This window comes from Equus przewalskii, chromosome 14 (genome assembly GCF_037783145.1).
Source record: "Equus przewalskii isolate Varuska chromosome 14, EquPr2, whole genome shotgun sequence".
Classification (NCBI taxonomy): Eukaryota; Metazoa; Chordata; class Mammalia; order Perissodactyla; family Equidae; genus Equus; species Equus przewalskii.
Window position 1 is genome coordinate 45,537,101 of NC_091844.1, and position 20,658 is coordinate 45,557,758.

At 35.4% G+C, this 20,658-nt stretch overlaps 1 protein-coding gene across 2 annotated transcripts in view; it reads right to left on the bottom strand.

Annotated features, from left to right (window-relative positions):
• ACYP2 (acylphosphatase 2) overlaps positions 1 to 20,658 on the bottom strand; it is a 152,325-nt gene that overhangs the window by 121,256 nt on the left and 10,411 nt on the right. For both annotated transcript variants that reach the window (XR_011526533.1, XM_070573888.1), the window contains exons 2-3: positions 18,767 to 18,783; positions 16,053 to 16,162 (exon numbers count right to left, since the gene is read on the bottom strand). Coding sequence is in view for 1 of the 2 variants with exons in the window: in XM_070573888.1 (XP_070429989.1) it covers positions 16,053 to 16,162; positions 18,767 to 18,783 (127 nt within the window). In the remaining variant the exon portion in view is untranslated. The remainder of the gene's footprint in view (positions 1 to 16,052; positions 16,163 to 18,766; positions 18,784 to 20,658) is intronic.

The window sequence follows — 20,658 nt, forward strand, 5'->3', positions numbered from 1 at the left end:
GAATGACAGCTGTGCAGCAAGCCTAGAGCCAGACTGGGAGGAAGACAAGCTTCCAGGGAGAGCGCAACTGACAGGTTATGGGATGCACTCGACATTTAGAGGTAGATCTGCTGTGGGGTTTTGAAAAATATATTGTTAGGTCTATAGAGTTTCTGTTAGAGAAAAATAGTAGTATTAGATTAAACAATATGAAATTGCTGTTTTGAATGTCAAAATTTTGTCGAATATTGGCAGTTTCATATTGTTCAAGCTAGCTTACAGGTGAATAATATGATGCGAGAAATTCACTTTAAATACTCAAACAATAACAAAAACAAAAGAAAAGCTGGAGGAATATGTGAAACAAGAATGCCAGAAATTGTTACTGAAACTGGATAATAGACACATGGGGGTCATTGTCGCGTTCTCTCTATTCATGTGTATGTTTGAAAATCCCACAATAAAAAAATGTAAAAAGAGAAAATCATGACAACACCAAAATGTAGAAAATTTCAATAATCTTTCAGACACCAGGAAGAATTTCCCCTTAGCAACGCTCAGATGAAGTCCAGTTATAGAGCCACCAGAAACAGGAAAAAAAAAAAAAAAGTCAGTGAAAGAGCCCACCTATACTAGACCTACACTCACAAAGGGGCAGAAACACGAGGCTGTCCCACAGCCCCCATCCCATCCCTTCCTTTCTGCTTTGACTCCACTGATCCTAGGACTGCGTTGTGCAACAAAACAGTCCTCTTGGAAGCTGTTACGATTCTTTAGATCCAAAATCCAATAAAACAACCGTTTCTCACTGCCCATCAACTCCTCCCAGCTCATTTCTTTTCTTGTCCAAACTAGATTCCAGGATCCATCATTCTATTCACACCCTTGTGAATACCCTCTAGTCCCTGCTCTCTCACTTCTCCGTGTAGCTGGCAACAAGCAGCCCTGGATGAACCCTCCTTCAACTCTTCTCTGCATCTGTATCCAGAGAACTAAATATTACTGGAGAAAAGCACCTAAACCAACTGACTGGCTAAATGTTAAATTTATCATTGCAGATTGTAAACTGGCAATTTTACTCTTATTGTCATCTTATATGCAGCTAAATTACTTTAAAGAAGCAATGTGTAAAACTGACAGCTGACTTCATAACACAACAACAGGAGCCAGAACATTGCAATGGCATCCACAGGCTGCTGGAAGAACATAACTGCCATGTTAGAATTCTACACACAGCAAAGATATTTTTCCAGAATAAAGGTAAAATAAAAATACATAGAGATAAACAAAAACTGAAGTAAATCACCAGCAGGCCCAAATTAAAGAAGACACTAAAGAACATTCGTCTGGCAGGATAGAAATATTCCTATACAGAAGCCCAGAGAATTGGGAAGGGGGGGAAGCAACAAAAATGGTAAATATATGGGAAAAAAACCCCAAAATTTGACTTAAAAAAATAATATGTCTTGTGAGGTTTAAAATAGATAAATAAAATACACAATAGCATCTAAATAAATAGGGAGATGAAGAGACATAAAGGGTGCTATAGATCTTGCATTGTTAGAAAAGAGAGTAAAGCCATAAATTAATAAGAAACTTACAGTTATGATTGTATGTTGCATCTCTAGGGAAAACACTAGTAAAAGAAATAAAAGAAGATACAACTTCTAAACTAATAGAGGGGAAAGTGTAATAATAAAAAATAGTCAATCCAAATGAAGGTTAGAAAGGAGAATAAAAGTAACATGGGGAACTAATAAGTGGAAAGAACATAGCAAAATGTAAAATTCATTCCAAATATATCAGTAATTCCATTAAGCTCAAATGGACTAAATAATCTAATTTAAAAACAAAGCTTATATGGTTGCATAAAGAAACAAAACTCAACTATATGCTGTTTACAAGGGACACATATAAAACACGATGAGAAAGAAACATTGAAAATAAAAGATATTCTATGAAAACACATACAGAAATAAAGCTTGTATGACCTATTAATATCAGACAAAGTAAGTTTAAGGCAAAAAGCATTATTAAAGATAGAGAGGGACACTTCATAATGATAAGATAAAAGGCTTAAGTCACCAGGAGACTACAATAGGTCTAAATTTGCATGCACCAGATAACATGGACTCAAAATATATAAAGTAAAAATTGACAAATCTGCCAGAAGAAAGAAGCAAGTCCACAATGATAATTGGACAAGCAGTCAAAATAAATCAATAAAGGTTTTGAACAATATGGTTCAGCAAATTTGATCTAATGGACATACAAAACACTATATCCAATGATTACAGGATATACATTCTTTGCAAGGCATAGACAACTTTTATAAAAATGATTATATACTGGGCCACAAAAACAGTCTTGACAAACTTCAAAGGACTGAAATCATATATAGAATATTCTCTGACTATAGGGTAAAATCAATAACAAAAGAATACCTAGAGAATCTGGATATATTTAGAAACTAATAAATATATTGCTAAATAATTCATGGATCAAAGAGAAAATTACCCTAAAATTACACTAATTGTATATAAAAACAGCTAAAACAGTGCATAGAGATAAAATTATAGACTTTTCAAATATATATTAGAAAAAAGAAAAGCAGAAAAATCAATGTACTAAGAATCCCTCTCAAGAAGTTATAAAAAGAGCAGCAAACTAAATGCAAAGAAAATAGAAGAAAATAATTGCAGCAAAATTGTAACAGCAAAATTAATGAAATAAGAAATAATCATATATAGAAAGAATCAACAAAGGCAGAAGTTAGTTCTTTGAGACGACTAATAATATCAATAAAAGCTTAGAGAGAAAAAGAGTAAAAAACAGTACAGACAACTGATGGAATTAAAGGGGAAAAATGCTATATATACTACAATATTAAAAAGATAATAATGTTTTATGCCAATAAATTGAAAATTTTTAAAAATATGAACGAATTTTTTCAAATACAACTTACAAAAATTGACAAAAGGAGAAGAAAATTTGAATAGTCCTAAAACTATAAAAAGGCATTGAATCTGTAATTAAAAACATTTTCACAAAGAAAACTCTCAGCCCAGAAGGAATAGCTGATGAAGTCTACCATTTAAAGAGACCTGCATAACTTTGACATTATAAGAAAGGAAGATTACAGACCACTCTCTCACATGAATATAAGTGCAAAAATATTAAACAAACTAGGAGCAACAATATCTAGCAATATATAAAAAGAAAAATCAACTATAACTAACGAGTTTATCGTAATGTTGATTATCATTACAATATGATCAATATAATTTGTCTCAATAACAGAATAAAGGAGGAAAATCATATCATCTCAATAGACACAGAAAAAGTATTTGATAGGATTCAGCATCAATTAATGATTTTAAAAATAGAAGGGAATTTTAATCTGATAAATAGTATCTACAAAAAAACTTATAATCAAGTATACTATTTAATAGTAAAATGTTGAAAGTTTGAGATCAGTAACAAGACATGGATGCCTATTATCACTGCTACTTTTATTCAGTATTGTACTTGAAGTCCTAACCAGTATATAGTGAGGCAAGAAAAAGAAATAAGAAGGTAAAGAATAAGAAAGAAAAAACTAAAACTTTCATTATTCTTGGATGATATATAGAATCATGTACACAGAAAATTCAAAAGAATCTATATGCAAATTATTAGAGTCAACAAATAAGTTTAGCAAAGTCACTGGATATAAGGGCAATTTACAAAACTGAATTGAATTGGATTTCTACATATTAGCAATAAACAGAAAAAAATGCTTAAAAAGATAGCACTTATAACAGCATCAAAACTTCAAATACCTGGGGAAAAATATCCAAGACCTTTATGCAGAAAATTATAATATATTATTGAGAGAATTAGAGAAGAACAAAATACATGAGAGATTTATCACATTTGAGGCATAAATTCTCCCTAAATTTATCTATACACTCAATGCAATTCCAGTCAAAATTCAACAGGTTGTTTTGTGAAACTTGACAACTTGATCTAAAACTTAAATGGTAATGCAAAGGTATAACCAACACAATCTTGATGAAGAGTAAGTTGGAACAACTTGTCTACCAGATGCCAGGCCTTATGGAGGAGAAAGGAGTAGCAGCATAGAAAGTGAATTTAAAAGCATTAAATTAAAATGTATGAAGACAGACTATGTAATAAAAAAAGGCACTGTTTATGAAGACGACACATCATAAACCTGTATGCATCAAACAACACAACAGCAAGAAATGTAAAGAAAAATTAAATTGCAAGGATAACTTGATAAAAATATACAGAAAGGCTTTAATGCACCTCTTTCACAATTAAGTGGATTCAGTTGTCAAAAAATAGTGGAATTGAATAATATAATCAACACATTCAAACATGTATACATGAAATCTCGTATGCTTCAGAAAGAGAATATACCTTCTTTTCAGCTCTCTTTTACAGTCAACATTGTTGGGTATCCCCCAACAGCCATTCTCCCCTCTCTTCTTTCTTGATGCCAAATGCCATCTGCTAAGAGGAAATCTAAAAATGCCAGAACCCACCCCCAAATATCACTTGAAGCCAGGGCACAGGCCTGAGACTGAGTTCTGCCCAGCAGAACCTGTAGAAAATCTGCTGGGGTCTTTTAAGAATTTCCTCTCTGAGAAGAAAGAGTTGCGTGATGAAAAAGCCTCGCCTTCTTCCTGCCTTTGAACCAATTCTGTGAGGCTATGCAGGACTTGCAGGTGAGCAGAAGGGAAAAAAGCCAAGATGGTTCCAGAGAAACTGACCCCAGAACCCTAACATAAGGAGCCACCGAACCAACCTGGAACCACCTGCCTCAATCTTTTTGGAAAGTGAGAAAAATCAGTCCTTTCATTAAGCCACTTTTAATCGGATATTCTGTTACTCACAGCCTACGGCATCCTAATTAATCTATCCAAATAAATCATGTCACCAGAAGGACCTAACAAATTTTTAAAAGTAGAGATCTTCTAGGCCCCATTCTCAGATCATAATCAAATAAAAATAGAAATAAATAATGAAAGGTGACTAAAAATATCATAAGCGCTGGAAATTTAAAAAATACATACCCAGAATACCACTGGTTATTAGCTCAAAGAGGAAATAAAAAATGAAATTACAAACTATCCAGAAAAGCAATGAAAAGAACACTTTTACCAAACCTTTGGAACAAAGCAAAAGCTATATTCAGGGGAAATGTCTAATCATTAACTTAAAAAGACTTAAAACTAAAGACAACTACATGTTGAACACTTAAAGAAAGAGCAACAAAAAAATAAAGAGGGAATTAATAAAGATGAAAGCTGAAATTAATGAAATGAAAAAGCAAAAAATAGTAGAAATGATCGATAAATCCAAAAGCTGTTTTTTAAAATATATCAATAAAATAAATAAATTCCTTCTGAACCTGATTACGGAAAAAGGAGGAGAGAATAAAATTATACAAGATTAGGAATTTTCAAAGGAGATATAAACACAGATACAAAGAGATTTTTTAAATTATAAAATCTACATCAACAAATTTGAAACCCTAGAACAATTGGATAATTTCCTAGCAAAATATAAATGAATCTGGGAACAAGTAGCAAACTCAAATACACCAATTACAATAGACCAGATGGCAAAGGTGGTTAAAGGCCAACCATTGAGAAGGGACCAGGACCAAGTGATTTCATAACTTGTTTCAGGCAAACCTAAGAACAGTAATTCCAATATTATTTAAATTATTCCAGAATGAAGGAAAGGATGGAAAACTTCCTAATACATTTTATGAAGCCAGCAACACCTTAACATCAAAACCTGATATAGTACCAAAAAAAGGGAAACCATAATCTTACTTATGTATATAGATGCAAAAATTCTATATAAAATATTGGCAGCAATATTAAGCAATGATTCAAAACAATAATACACTATGACTAATCAGAGCTTAAATCAAGGAATGCAAGAGTGAAATTCAATGTGACGAGGTATATTTACCAAAAATCAACAGCAAACATCATTCTACTTGGTGAAACAATAAAACTATTTCAAATAAAACCAGAAACGAGACAGGGATGTCCACTATTGCTACTATCATTCAACATTGGTTTGATGCATCTAGCAAATGACATAAACACTGAAAAAATGATACACTATTTTTGCTGATTACATAATTGTATATTTAGAAACTCCAATGACTATTTACAAAAAAAAAAAAAAAACCCTAGTAGGTCTAATGAGAATATTTGATAAGATAACTCTATGATATAAAATAAATATATAAAAGTTATTAGGTTTTCCCTATTCTAGCATTAGTACCCAGAAACGGAAATAAGAAAAATATTCCATACACAACAGTGAAAAAGGCAATAAAATATTGTTATGGACTGAATATGCCCCCGTCAAAATTCACATGTTGATATCTAACCCCCAATGTCTTGGTATTCGGCGTTGGGGCCTCTGGGAGGTAATTAGGTCATGAAGGTGAAACTCTCATGAATGGGATTAGTGTCCTTAGAAGCAGAGGCCAGAATTCTAGCTAGCTCTTCCCACCACGTGAGGATGCAGTGAGAAGTCAGTAGTCTGCAACCCAGAAGAGGGCTCTCACCAGAACCCGGCCTGGCTGGCACTCTGATCTGGGACTTCCAGCCTCCAGGACTTTAAGAAATAAATTTCTGCTGTTTATAAGCCACCCAGTCTGTAGCACTTTGTTAGAGCAGCTCAAACTGATGAAGACAAATACTTAGGAATAAACTCAGCAAGAAAAGCATATAACCTATATGATGATAATCATAAAATCATATTGAAGGATAAATTTTAAAATCTGAGCAAATGAAAAGATATCCATATTCTTAGAAGACAAGACTTAATATCAATTCTCTTGAAAATATAAAAATGTACCATTAAAAAGCAAGTAAAACAATGGGTTCCTAGAAGAGAAAAAGGACATTAGGCAAAAACTGAGAAAACCTGAATAAAATATAGACTTTAACGTATTAATATTGATTCATTAATTATAACGTATGTACTATCTTCAGAACTTTTCTGTAAATCTAAAACTGTTCTAAAAAATAAAGTTTATTTTAGATGGCATATCTGTAAGATAATCAGAGAAATTTTTTTTAGAAAACAAATATAATTCCAATTAAATGGATAAAAGTATCTCAAAGTTTAGAGAGAAAATAAAAGCTCAAGAAAGCAAATGAATGAATGAAGAAGAATGGTGAAAGGAAATATACTATAAAGCCACTGTAATTAAATCAATATGGAGTATTGTATAGGAATCCAGAAATAAAATCCAGTTTATATGAGATTTTAATACATGACAAAAAATGTATTTCAATTCAAGGGAAAAGAGTGATTATTTAATAAATGGTTCTGGTACAACTGGCTATCCATCTGGTAGAAAAGTCCCCAATCTCATATTATAAATAAAAAACAAATTCCAGATGGAGTAAATGCTTAATGTAATAAATAAAGCATCAAACATTAGAAGGAAACCAAGGAAACAACACAATCTGTTTCTTAACCAGAAAGAAAAGATAACCATAGTTGAGTTTATAAAAATTAAAAACAATTTTTGTTTAAAAAGCTATCATAAACAAAACTAACAAGCAAATGAGAGATTTGGGAAAATACTTGCAAAAGAGATAACAGATAATGAGTTAGTAATCATCACCAATATACAAAGAGCTCTTAAAAACTGGCTAGAGACAGGAATTCAATGCAAAATGGGTAAAGGATGTGAAAAGGGAGTTCACAAGAAAACACTACATGGTCCTGAGCATGAAAAAGCTCAAATTAACTAGTAATTAGAGAAATGCAAATTATAGTAAAAAATAATGTCACTCTACACCCAATCAGATAAAAGAAAAATTAGAGAGCAATAAAACCAATTGCAGACAGGATGAAGAGAAAAAAATGTAAATAGTTAACAGCTGTTTTGAAAAGCGGTCTGACAAATATTTTTAAATTAACAATACACAGACATTCCAACCAACAAATCACACTCTTGGGACTCTCCCCCATAAAAATAAAATCCCCATGAAATGTTTATTATAGCATTGCTCTCATTGAAAAAGTAAATGAGAAACAAAATGAGTTCCCAGCAATAAGGTAATAAATAATGGGACATTTATACTGTAGAATATGAAGCAGCTATTCAAAAGAATGGATTAGAGCTATAACATCTGACTTGGAGGGATTTTGAATTGAATGGCAACAGTGAGATGCAGAGAAGTGCATACACCATGATCCCATATTTGAAAAGCAAACACTGATCACCATCCAAAAATATATGTGCACCCCAGTGTGTGTATATGAGAAGTTGGACATGGAGACAAACACAGAAGGAAACACACAGGTTGCTGACATAGATTACTGGTGGTGTGCGGGGGAGGAGAGGTGTGCAGCAGCTGGAAAGAAAAAATGGGCAGAACATATAATATGATTACAGTGATGTTGAGGAAATTAATCAAAAACCTGCTACAAAATAGATTACAATATAGCATGATTGGCATGAGCATCCATCCTCCACATAGTCCCCATTCTCAAACTACCTCATAGACATTCAGCATTCTCTCATCCATTGAACTATTAGTTGTGTACCGCATAAGCCTCACAACCTTTTCTTTTGTGCATTCTGTGACAATCCTACTGAAAAATACTGTTTTCCAATAACTGTTACCCCACATTTTATGAAATTACATTTTTAGACCTTACTTTTCAAGTGAGATGTGGTTTTACACACAAATAAAAGTATGTACCTATACATAAAGAAATTAGAAAAAATAAGAAGTTGGTAGTTATATATTTACGGATGTTGAATGCCCATGAAATGAAAAAGCTAGTTACAGAAAAATATGCATAAAGTATACTATTTCAGTAAAAACAAGCAAAATTCTAATTATTAATGTATGCTTGAATATTTTTAAGTGAAAGACAAAGCTCTGGAAAGTAGTCATGAGGCCATTGGCACAGGTTACGTAAAGGGGAGGGAAGCTGAGGGGAAGGTGCAGATTACTAGCCTTGTTCTTATGCCTCCCTGCATTTTGTTCCTTCACTTAGTACAATAAGCAAAAAAGTATTGCCTTTTAAATCTGAAAACATTAAGGAATGAAAACAAAGATAAACTACAAACCATAAAATAAAATAAATTGGGTATAATTAATACTACCTATCTCATAGGATCTGTTATGAAGATTAAATGAAATAATCTGTGTAAAGTGTTTAGCACACTGCCTAACATGTTGCAAATGCTCAATAAATGTTAGCGATACTTTATTAAAAAAAAAAAGATGGTAGAGTGACGTCAGCATCATGGCCGAGTGAGATCTCTGGTGATCTATTCCGTCCACCATACAATGAAAAAGACATTGATACTCCAACAGAGGACATCCACACAACACAAAAGACATCTGAGAGACCCATGCAGCCATACGTCGGAGAGTGGAGAAGCTGGAGCCCCCCTCAGAGGAAGTGGAATGAGGTTAATAAAAAACTTCACTCCCTCCCCAAAAGACTGCCATCCAGGACTGCGCATGGCTTCAGAGAGGGAAGGAAGGGAGGAGAGGATGCTCATTCGCAGGACCATCAAAGATCCCAGACGTCCCTCCCAGCCTAGTGGAAAGCCCCTACTGAGATGAAAGCTAATGCAGGGGTGACCTCATCAAGCCAAACCCCAGGAGAGCAGATAGCAACGGCAGAGTGATAAAACCCCTGAGAGCACACAGAAGAAAGCGCCCCTCCCTCCCACCTGCCCAGAACCAGCTCCAGTGTCTAAGATCCCAGCTGATGGCAGATGGCTCAGAATATGTGGCTCTTGACCCCCATCCAGTGGCAATAGGTGGTAACTGCGACCAAATAATACTAGGCATGCAAAAGAACCAAGGCACACCTTCTAGCAGTATCAAAAATTGTGTTGGGGCTGGCCCCGTGGCCGAGTGGTTAAGTTCACGTGCTCCGCTGCAGGTGGCGCAGTGTTTCGTTGGTTTGAATCCTGGGCACGGACATGGCACTGCTCATCAAACCACACTGAGGCAGCGTCCCACATGCCACAACTAGAAGGACCCACAATGAAGAATATACAACTATGTACCGGGGGGCTTTGGGGAGAAAGAGGAAAAAATAAAATCTTTAAAAAAAAAACTTAAAAGAAAAATTGTGTTAAATCCCCAGACCAGAGAGAAAATGACAAGTATCCAGAAATCAGTCCTGAAGACACAGAAATATATAATCGAAATGACAGAGAATTCAAAATAGCTATTATCAAAAAACTCAATGAGTTAAAAGAGAATGTAGAGAAACAACTCAACAAGTTCAGAAGCTACTTCACAAAAGAGATTGAAACTATAAAGAAGAGTCAATCAGAAATAATGGAGATGAAAGACACAATCAATGGGACAAAACACAATATGGATTCCCTGAATGCTCGATCGGACACCATAGAGGAGCAAACCAGCATAATGGAGGATAGACATATTGAAAAATTCCAGATAGAGGAGGAGAGAAAACTAAGACTAAAAACAAATGAAGAAAGTCTCCAAGAAATATCTGACTCAATTAGGAAATGCAACATAAGAATTACAGGTATTCAAGAGGGAGGAGAGAAGGAGAATGAAGCAGAAAGCTTGTTCAAAGAAATAATGGCAGAGAACGTCCTAAACCTGGGGAAGGAGATGGAAATCCATGTGGAAAGGCTATCAGATCTCCTAAATGTGTCAATTGTAAAAAGACATACAGCAAGGCATATAGTAGTGAAACTGGCAAAAGTAAATGAGAAATGAAAAATACTAAGGGCAGCAAGGCAGAAGAAAATAACCTACAAAGGAACTACTATCAGGTTTTCAGTGGATTTCTCTGCAGAAACCTTACAGGCTAGGAGAGAACTGAAATGACATATTTAAATCTTTGAAGGACAAAAACTTCCAGCGAAAATACTCTATCCAGTGAAAATATCCTTCAGATATGATGGAGAAATAAAAACTTTCCCAGACAAACAAAAGCTAAGGGAGTTCATAGCCACAAGACCCCCCCACACACACTTACAAGAAATTCTCAAGAAGACCCTCCTACCTGAAAAATAAAAGGGGGGGAGAAAGGGGTTACAAACCATGGAATAAGGAGACAAATAGGTAGACAAAAGCAGAAAATTGTAGCTATACATCAGAACAGATTAGCAAATACTCAAGTATAACATTAAAGATACAGGGAAGGAAAACACCAAAAAGAAAGGTAATCTTGTCATTTTAACCACAAACTCACAACACAAGATGGAATAAGACTTGAGAAAAACAACTTAGGAGAGGAAGAGGAAAGGGACTGAATCGGTTTAATCTAAGGAAGTAAGAGGCCATCAGAAAATGGACTACCTTATCTACAAGATTTTGAATACAAACCTCATGGTAACCACTAAACAAAAAAGCAGAACAGAGACACAAATAATACATAAGGAGAAAACAAAGAAACACAACATAAAAAACTACATAACTCAATTGGTAGACTGAAACACATGGGATGAGAAACAAAGGAAATGCAGGAGAACTGGAAAATGAGTGATAAAATGGCTGCATTAAGCCCTCATATATCAATAATCACCCTAAATGTAAATGGATTGAATTCTCCAATAAAAAAACATAGAGTGGCGAGATGGATTAAAGAACAAGACCCAACAATATGCTGCCTCCAGGAAACACACCTCAGCTCCAATGACAAACACAGGCTCAGAGTGAAGGGATGGAAGACGATACTCCAAGCTAATGGCAAACAAAAGAAAGCAGATGTCGCGATACTTATCTCAGGCAAAGTAGACTTTAAGACAAGACAGGTAAAGAGAGACAAAGAGGGGCAGTATATAATGATCAAAGGGACACTCCACCAAGATGACATAACACATAAATATCTATGCACCCAACACAGGAGCACCAAAATACTAGCAACTATTAACAAACCTAAAAGGAGATATTAATAACAAAACAATAATAGTAGGGGACCTCAACACTCCACTCATATCAATGGATAGATCCTCTAGAAAGAAAATCAACAAGGAAACAGTGGAATTAAGGAAAAACTAGATCAGTTGGACTTAATAGACATATATAGAACACTCCATCCAAAAACAGCAGAATGCACATTCTTCTCAAGTGTGCATGGAACGTTCTCAAGGATAGACCGTATGTTGGGAAACAAGGCAAGCCTCAACAAATTTAAGAAGATTGAAATAATAACAAGCATCTTTTCCAATCACAATGCTATGAAGCTAAAAATTAATTAAAAGAAAAAAGCTGAGAAAGGGACAAAGATGCGGAGACTAAGCAACAGGTTATTGAACAACCAATGGATCATTGAAGAAATTAAAGGAAAAATAAAAAAAATCTAGAGACAAATGAAAATGAAAACATACCATATCAACTCATACAAGATGCAGCAAAAGCGGTACTAAGAGGGAAACTCATCGCAATACAGGCTCACCTTAGCAAACAAGAAAAATGCCAAATAAGCTAACCTAACTGAATTTGAAAAAGAAGAATAAACAAAGCCCAAAGTCAGCAGAAGGAGAGAAATAATAAAAATCAGTGCAGAAATAAATGCAACTGAAACAAAAAATGCAGCAGAAAGGATCAATGAAACAAAGAGCTGTTCTTTGGGAAGATAAATAAAATTGACAAACCCCTAGTCAGACCTACAAAGAAAAAGAGAGAGAAAGCTCAGATAAATAAAATTAGAAATGAAAGAAAAAAAATAACAATGGATACCACAGAAATACAAAAGATTATAAGAGAATACTACAAAAAGCTGTATGCCAACAAAATGGACAATGTAGAAGAAATGGATAAATTCTTAGACTCTCACAACCTCCTAAAGCTGAATCAAGAAGAAATAGATAATCTGAGTAGGCCAATCCAAGTAAGAAGATTGAAACAGTAATCAAAAACATCCCAAAAAATAAAAGCCCAGGACCAGACGCCTTCCCCAGAGAATTCCACCAAACTTTCAAAGAGGATTTAATACCTATCCTTCTCAAGCTATTCCAAAAAATTAGGGAAGATGGAAGGCTTCCTAACAAATTCTACGAGACCAACATCACTCTGATACCAAAGCCTGACAAGGACAACACAAAAAAGGAAAACTACAGGCCAGTATCGCTGATGAACATAGATGCAAAAATCCTCAACAATATATTGGCAACCTGAATACAGCAATACATCAAAAAGATCATACATCATGATCAAATGGGATTTATACCAGGGACACAGGGATGGTTCAACATCCACAAATCAATCAATGTGATACTGCACATTAACAAAATGAAGAATAAAAACTGCATGATCATCTCAATAGATGCAGAAAAAGCATTTGACAGGACCCAACATCCATTTATGATAAAAACTCTTAATAAAATTGGGATAGAAGGTAATTACCTCAACATAATAAAGGTCATATATGACAAACCCATAGCCAACATCATACTCAATGGGGAAAAAACTGAATGCCATCCCTCTGAGAACAGGAACAAGACAAGCATGCCCACTATCACCACTCTTATTCAACATAGTACTGGAGGTTGTTTTTTTTAACTTTTTATTAAGATTATGATAGTTTACAATCTTGCGAAATTTCAGTTGTACATTATTATTAGTCATGTTGTAGGTGAGTACTGGAGGTTTTGGCCGGAGCAATTAGGCAAGAGAAAGGAATAAAAGGAATCCAAATAGGGAGTGAAGAAGTGAAACTCTCACCATTTGCAGACAACATGATCTTATATATAGAAAACCCTGAAGAGTCCATCAGAAAACTATTAGAAATAATCAACAACTACACTAGAGTTGCAGGGTACAAAATCAACTAACAAAAATCACATGCATTTCTATACTCTAATAACGAACTTACAGAAAGAGAACTAAAGAATACAATTCCATGTACAATCCCAACAAAAAGAATAAAATATCTACGAATAAATTTGACCAAGGAGGTGAAGGACTTATACAATGAAAACTATAAGACATTATTGAAGGAAATAGATGACGACATAAAGAGATGGAAAGAGATTCCATGCACATGGATTAGAAGAATAAACATAGTTAAAATGTCCATACTACTGAAAGCTATCTCCAGATTCAGTGCAATCCCAATCAGAATCCCATTGACATTCTTCACGGAAATAGAACAAAGAATCCTAAAATTCATATGGGGCAACCAAAGACCCTGAATTGCTAAAGCAATCCCGAGAAAAAAGAACAAAGTGGGAGGCATCACAATCCCTGACTTCAAAATGTACTACAAAGCCATTATCAAAACAGCATGGTACTGGTACAAAAACGGGCACACTGATCAATGGAGCAGAACTGAAAGCCGAGAAATAAAACCGCACATCTACGGACAGCTTATCTTTGACAAAGGTGCCAAGAACATAGAATGAAGAAAAAATAGTCTCTTCAATAAATGGTGCTGGGAAAAACGGACCGCAAAAAGAATGAAAGCAGACCATTGTCTCGCACCACCACAAAAATAAACTCAAAATGGATCAAAGACTTGAAGATAAGTCCTGAAATCATAAAACTCCTGGAAGATAATATAGGTGTACAGTCTTTGACATCGAACTTAAAAGGATCTTTTCAAATACCACGTCTTCTCAGACAAGGGAAACAAATGAAAAATAAACAAGTGGGACTTCATCAGACTAAAGAGCTTCTGCAAGGCAAAAGAAGCTAGGATCAAAACAAAAAGACAACCCACAAATTGGGAGAAAATATTTGCAAATCATATATCCAACAAGGGGTTAATCTCTGTAGTATATAAGGAACTCACACAACTGAACAACAAAAAAACAAACAGTCCAATCAAAAAATGGGCAGAGGATATGAACAGACATTTTTCCAGAGAAGATATACAGATGGCCAATAAACACATGAAAAGATGTTCAACATCGCTAATCATCAGGTAAATGCAAACCAAAACTACACTAAGATACCACTTTACACCTCTTAAAATGGCTATAATCACTAAGACTAAAACTAACAAATGTTGGAGAAGGTGCGGAGAAAAGGGAACCCTCATACCCTGCTGGTGGGAATGCAAACTGGTGCAGCCACCTTGGAAAACAGTAGAGAGATTCCTCAAAAAACTAAAAATAGAAATACCACATGACCCAGCTATCCCACTACTGGGTATCGACCCAAACAATTTGAAATCAACAATCCAAAGTAACATATGTACCCCTATGTTCATCACAGCACTATTCACAATAGCTAAGACATGGAAATAATCCAAGTGCCCACTGACTGATGATTGGATAAAGAAGATGTGGTGTACATATATACAATGGAATACTACTCTGGCATAAAAAAAGAAAAAATCATCCCATTTGCAACAACACGTATGGACCTGGAGGGTATTATGCTAAGCAAAATAAGCCAGAGTGAGAAAGACAAACACCATATGATTTCACTCATATGTGGAATATAAACAAACACATGGACAAAGAAAACAGTTCAGTGGTTACCATAGGGACGGGGGTGGGGGGTGAAGGGGAGCACTTACGTGGCGAGAGACAAGAAATAATGTACAACTGAAATTTCACAATGATGTAAACTATTATGAACTCAATAATAATAATAATAAAAAAAAGAGAGAACAGTGGAAATTGTGAAGCTGAAAAGCCTTTGGAAATCACACTGTGCACACAGGGCACTTTTGTCTATATTACTGAATCTGCTCTCCTTTGGACTGCAAGGACTCAGAACCATCCTAAGGCACTGTGCTTCTTCACAACCACTTCAGATGAGAAACACTTGGGCCCTGGATGTTGCCCCCATATTAGTGGAGACTTTACAGAGCACATTTCACGTAGACTGGAGAGAGATGCTGTTGCTCTCTTTAGGGGCCTGCCCAAGTGGGAAATCCATTCTTAAATGTAGAAATCCTACTCTCAACTCTATTTCTTTGCTGGTCTGCCTAAAGCCTGTTAGTTTAGTTGTAATCTATAAACTAAATTTGGCTCATCAATACGATTCTTATTGTCCAGTGAAACATTAAGGTAATTTCATAAATTGCATGAGTGTGCTCTTAGTCTTATTACTTACATGGAATTGACTTTCTCTTCAGGGCCTTGCACTTGGCCTGTCACAGTGCCTTTGCTGGTATTCTTCACCCAGCCAACCACTCCTATTTTCCTAGCCTCATCTTCTGCGTACTGGTTTCAGGGGAAAACAAGAGAGACGAAGTCCAGCATCAAAAGTCTGAATTCACAACATACTTTATCCTAACACTCAAAAAACGCAAAGCTGACAATAACTTTTTTTTCCAAAATATAGTCTACACCAAAAATTGTGCAGCTGACCTATGGTTAATACCTTTCTTTACAAGAACCTTCGCTTCAATGCTATTTTTTGTTAAATTCCACTTTCAGTAAAGACAGCACATTATGACACAATAAACTGATAGTGGGAATTACTTCAGAAACAGTTTCCATGATGTGTTTTGGGATCCATAAGATTCAGCTGCATTGCTCCCCTGTCTGCTAACACTAAATTACATTGTTAATCTGCATTCCAAATGATCGTCACTCCAAGAATCGCAATCACTGAGGAAAGATAACCAGTTATGGTCAATATAAAGTATTCGATTAAAAGATTCTGATGTTTTCTGTTGGCTCTGGACTTGCCGCATGTTATATAATTGTCTTTGGGTAAATTTATGTCTCCTATTATTCTTAATTTTTTTTAATTCCTTTTCCTGGTTCCAAATTCAGTTATGCTACTGACAAATGAAAAACTAGCAACATTTTAATTTTGAATTATTTCAACTATATCATACTAAAGTTCTTGTGGATTCAATCTACTAGAACTTTTTAAAAACATGCTCTTCCCTGTTTGGAGTCCAGGGTGACCAAGATCTCTATCCTGCACATGCTCAACAAAAATGAAGCAACACAAACCGAGTTGGTTACAGCTAGGAGTGATGTAGAAGCTGGTTCTGAAAATAAGTCAAGCTCTCACAGGTAATAATGAAAAGGAAGATAATTTGAACTGTAGGGGATGGAACTACCTCAAAATGCGGAGACTTTACTGGTGGGAATATGTTAAAACTCTCAGAGGTTAAGAACAGAGACCTAGTGACTGCCAACTCAGATAACAGGTGAAAATAAATGCCACATTTAACTTTTAGGAAAGGTATATATACCAAAAACTAAAAGTTTAGGGGCTGGCCTGGTGGCATAGTGGTTAAGTTCAGGCACTCCACTTCAGCAGCCTGGGGTTTGCAGGTTCAGATCCGGGCACAGACCTAGCACTACTGGTCAAGCCACGCTGTGGCGGCACCCCACATCAAATGGAGGAAGACTGGCACAGATGTTAGCCCAGGGCTAAGTTTCCTCACAAAAAAAATTTTTTTAAATAAAAATTTAAAAGGCAACAAGGAGTTTAAACTTCTAAAAATCTGGGAATCGCTTCCCTATGCAACATGAGCATTTTTCATCTTGCAATTTCTGTATTCCCTTGCCTGGAAGGATTGTTTCATTCATAACAAGTGGAAGATCTCATACTTTATATTCAATATGCCTAATTAAATGTTTAATTCAATCATCCCAAGAGAAGTACTTTTGAAATTCATAGAAAATATTAACTAAAAACTGGGAGGCTGTAAAGTTTTTAATAGACTACCTTTTTTTCACCATACAAAGTTATTACTATATTATTGACTATATTCCCTCTGCTGTACATTACATACCTGTGACTTTATTTTATAACTGGAAGTCTGTACCTCTTAATCCCTTTCACCTATTCCACCCACCCTCAACCCCTCCCCTCTGGTAACCAACAGTTTGTTTCCTGTACCTATGAGTCTGTTTCTGTTTTGTTTTGTTTGTTCATTTGTTTTGTTTTTTAGATTCCACATATAAGTGAAATTACATGGTATTTGTCTTTCTCTGTCTGATTTATTTCACTTAGCATATTACCCTCTAGGTCCATCCATGTTGTCACAAATGGCAAGATTTCATTCTTTTTTATGGCTGAGTAATATTCCAGAGTGTGTGTGTGCATATACATATATATATGTGTATGTGGTATATGTATATATATACCACTTCTTCTTTACCCATTCATCTATTGCCGAATACTTAGATTGCTTCCATACCTTGGCTATTACAAATAATGCAATGAACATGGGGTGCATTTATCTCTTTGAACTAGCACTTTCATTTTCTTCAGATACTCAGAATTGGAATCGCTGGATCGTATGGTAGTTCTATTTTTAATTTTTTGAGGAGGTTCCATACTGTTTTCCATAGTAGCTGCACCAATTTACATTCCCATCAATAGTGTATGAGGGTTCCCTTTTCTCCACGTCCTCTCCAACAGTTGTTATTTTCAGTCTTTTTGATAATAGCTATGCTGACAGGTGTGAGGTGGCACTCATTGTGGTTTTGATTTGCATTTCCCTGATGATTAGTGATGTTGAGCATCTTTTCATGTGTCTGTTGGTCGTCTGTGTGTCTTCTTTGGGAAAAGGTCTATTCAAGTCCTCTGCCCATTTTTTAATAAGGTTGTTTTTTTTTTATATTAAGTTGCATGAGTTCTTTATATATTTTGAATATTAACTACTTTCTAAAGATGGCTTTAATAAAAATCTTAATCAGTAATTTTGAAGAAATGCAAATATTTCTTCTTCATTTGCTGTCAAGGACGGAATAAGCAATACACTAGCACTAAGTAGAAAACTGCTCACTCTCTGTGATTAGAAATAACAGTGAAAAAAATGACAAAAATAAATAAATAAACAGATTGTATTGACTTACCATTCTGAAGCAGACACCTGTATAAAAGAAAGACAAAAAGAAATGTCAGCTTGTCTACCTTTAAAAAAATTGTATATGTCCTAACTTAACTTTCATATATTTTATTACTTAGCAAGTAAGCAAAATGAACAAACTTTTAACATCTGAATGTATTCAAAAGTGTTTTTAAGAGAAAGGGAAGATTATTTTTGGAGAAAAATAGTAATATTCTAAAACTAAAGTATAATGAAACTCTGAACTGTGCATTCATTCTATTTTAAAATGCTAAATAAAACAAAATACTTATTACAAGGACAGTTGAGTATATTTGGCATAAAATTTACCTATTCTCAGCTTTTAGAATTTCTTCTTTGTATTTGTTAGTGCCATGGAGTTGATTCTAACTCCTAGCACCCCGTGTACAGCAGAGTGGAACCCTGCCTGGTCTTTTTGCATCATCCTCTCGCCTTCCACTGCTATATTAGACAATGCTCCACTGCTATTTATAGGGTTTTCATAGCCAATTTTTTCCGAAGTGGGTAACCAAGTCCTTTTTCCTAGGCTGTCGAGGCTGGAAGTTCCACTGAAACTTGTCCACTTTGTGTGACCCAGCTGGTATGTGAAATACTGGTGGCATAGCTTTCAGCATCACAGCAACATGCAGCCACTAGAGTATGACAACTGCCAGATGGGTGGTATGCTTCCCTGACCAGAAAATGAAGCCGGGCCACCACGGCAAGAGTGCCAAATCTTACCCCTACACCATTACTTCTTTAAATACAAGGACTAAGTTCAAGTTTAAACGTAATAAAACATTTCCACTTTTATTTTAACTCCACATTCTGGAAAAGCCAAAACTACAGGAACAGGAAACTGCTCAGTGGTTGCCAAAGGCTGAGAGTCGGGGGAGAGGACTGTTGCAAAGGGGCACGAGGGAACTTCCGGGGTGATGGGACAGTTCTGTTTCCTTCATGGTGGTAGTTACGAGACTGTATGCAGTTGCCAAAACTCATTGAACTCTACACTAAAGAGGGTGAATGTTACCGAATTTAAATTATACCTCAACTGAAAAAAAATTTAGGAAAAAATGCACTGGGAAATCACAGGGGATAGATTAAACCAATCTCCAGAGAAGTCAAAAGATACTGCTTCTACATACGGCATTCGAGCTGGTTAAGAAGATACAGAAGGGATCAGTGGCTTAGGAAATTTTATGTAATTTTCTAAGTGGATTTATAATACTAAGGGGTATCATTTATTTCCTGTTGATAGTGTACTGTAGTACCAAAGGAAAATGAAGAAAAAGAGTAGTACAGCAATAAAGACAGGATAATATCACAAATGAAATTTTAGTAGGGCTATAAAAATATCTTAAGAGATACATATAAAATGTGGAGGAATGCTGAGTGGGAAGTATTGACCTGAAAGGGAATCAGAAAGGCAATCTGTTATACAGATGGAGGGAAAGATATTAGCTGGTAGATACAAAAGGTATTAGCAAAATATTCAAGAGAAACTTCAGGTCAACCAGACCTTGCAGAAGAGACAAAACAGGAGAGAAAATAGGTAGAACTATTGAAAAGTGTGCAGCCGTTTTATCCTGAGAGTGAGGGAGTCCCAGAAGATGCTGAACAAGCAGAGTTGAAGGTTTCGGTCAAGCCTGTATTGTGCTTATTCTCCTCTGAGTTCGTCAACCGTGAACAGCCCCTCTGATGTTAGCATTATGAAAAGAAAGCACATGCAACTGAAGTAAACAGAAATTGGAAACATATGGCCCAGGTCTTCCCTAGTCAAAGAGTGGTCCAAGAACCAGCAGCACCAGCAGCACCTGAGAGTTTTGTAGAAAATCAAATCCTCGGCCCCTTCCCCAGACCTACAAAAATGTAAACTCTGCAGGTGGAGTTGAGGAATCT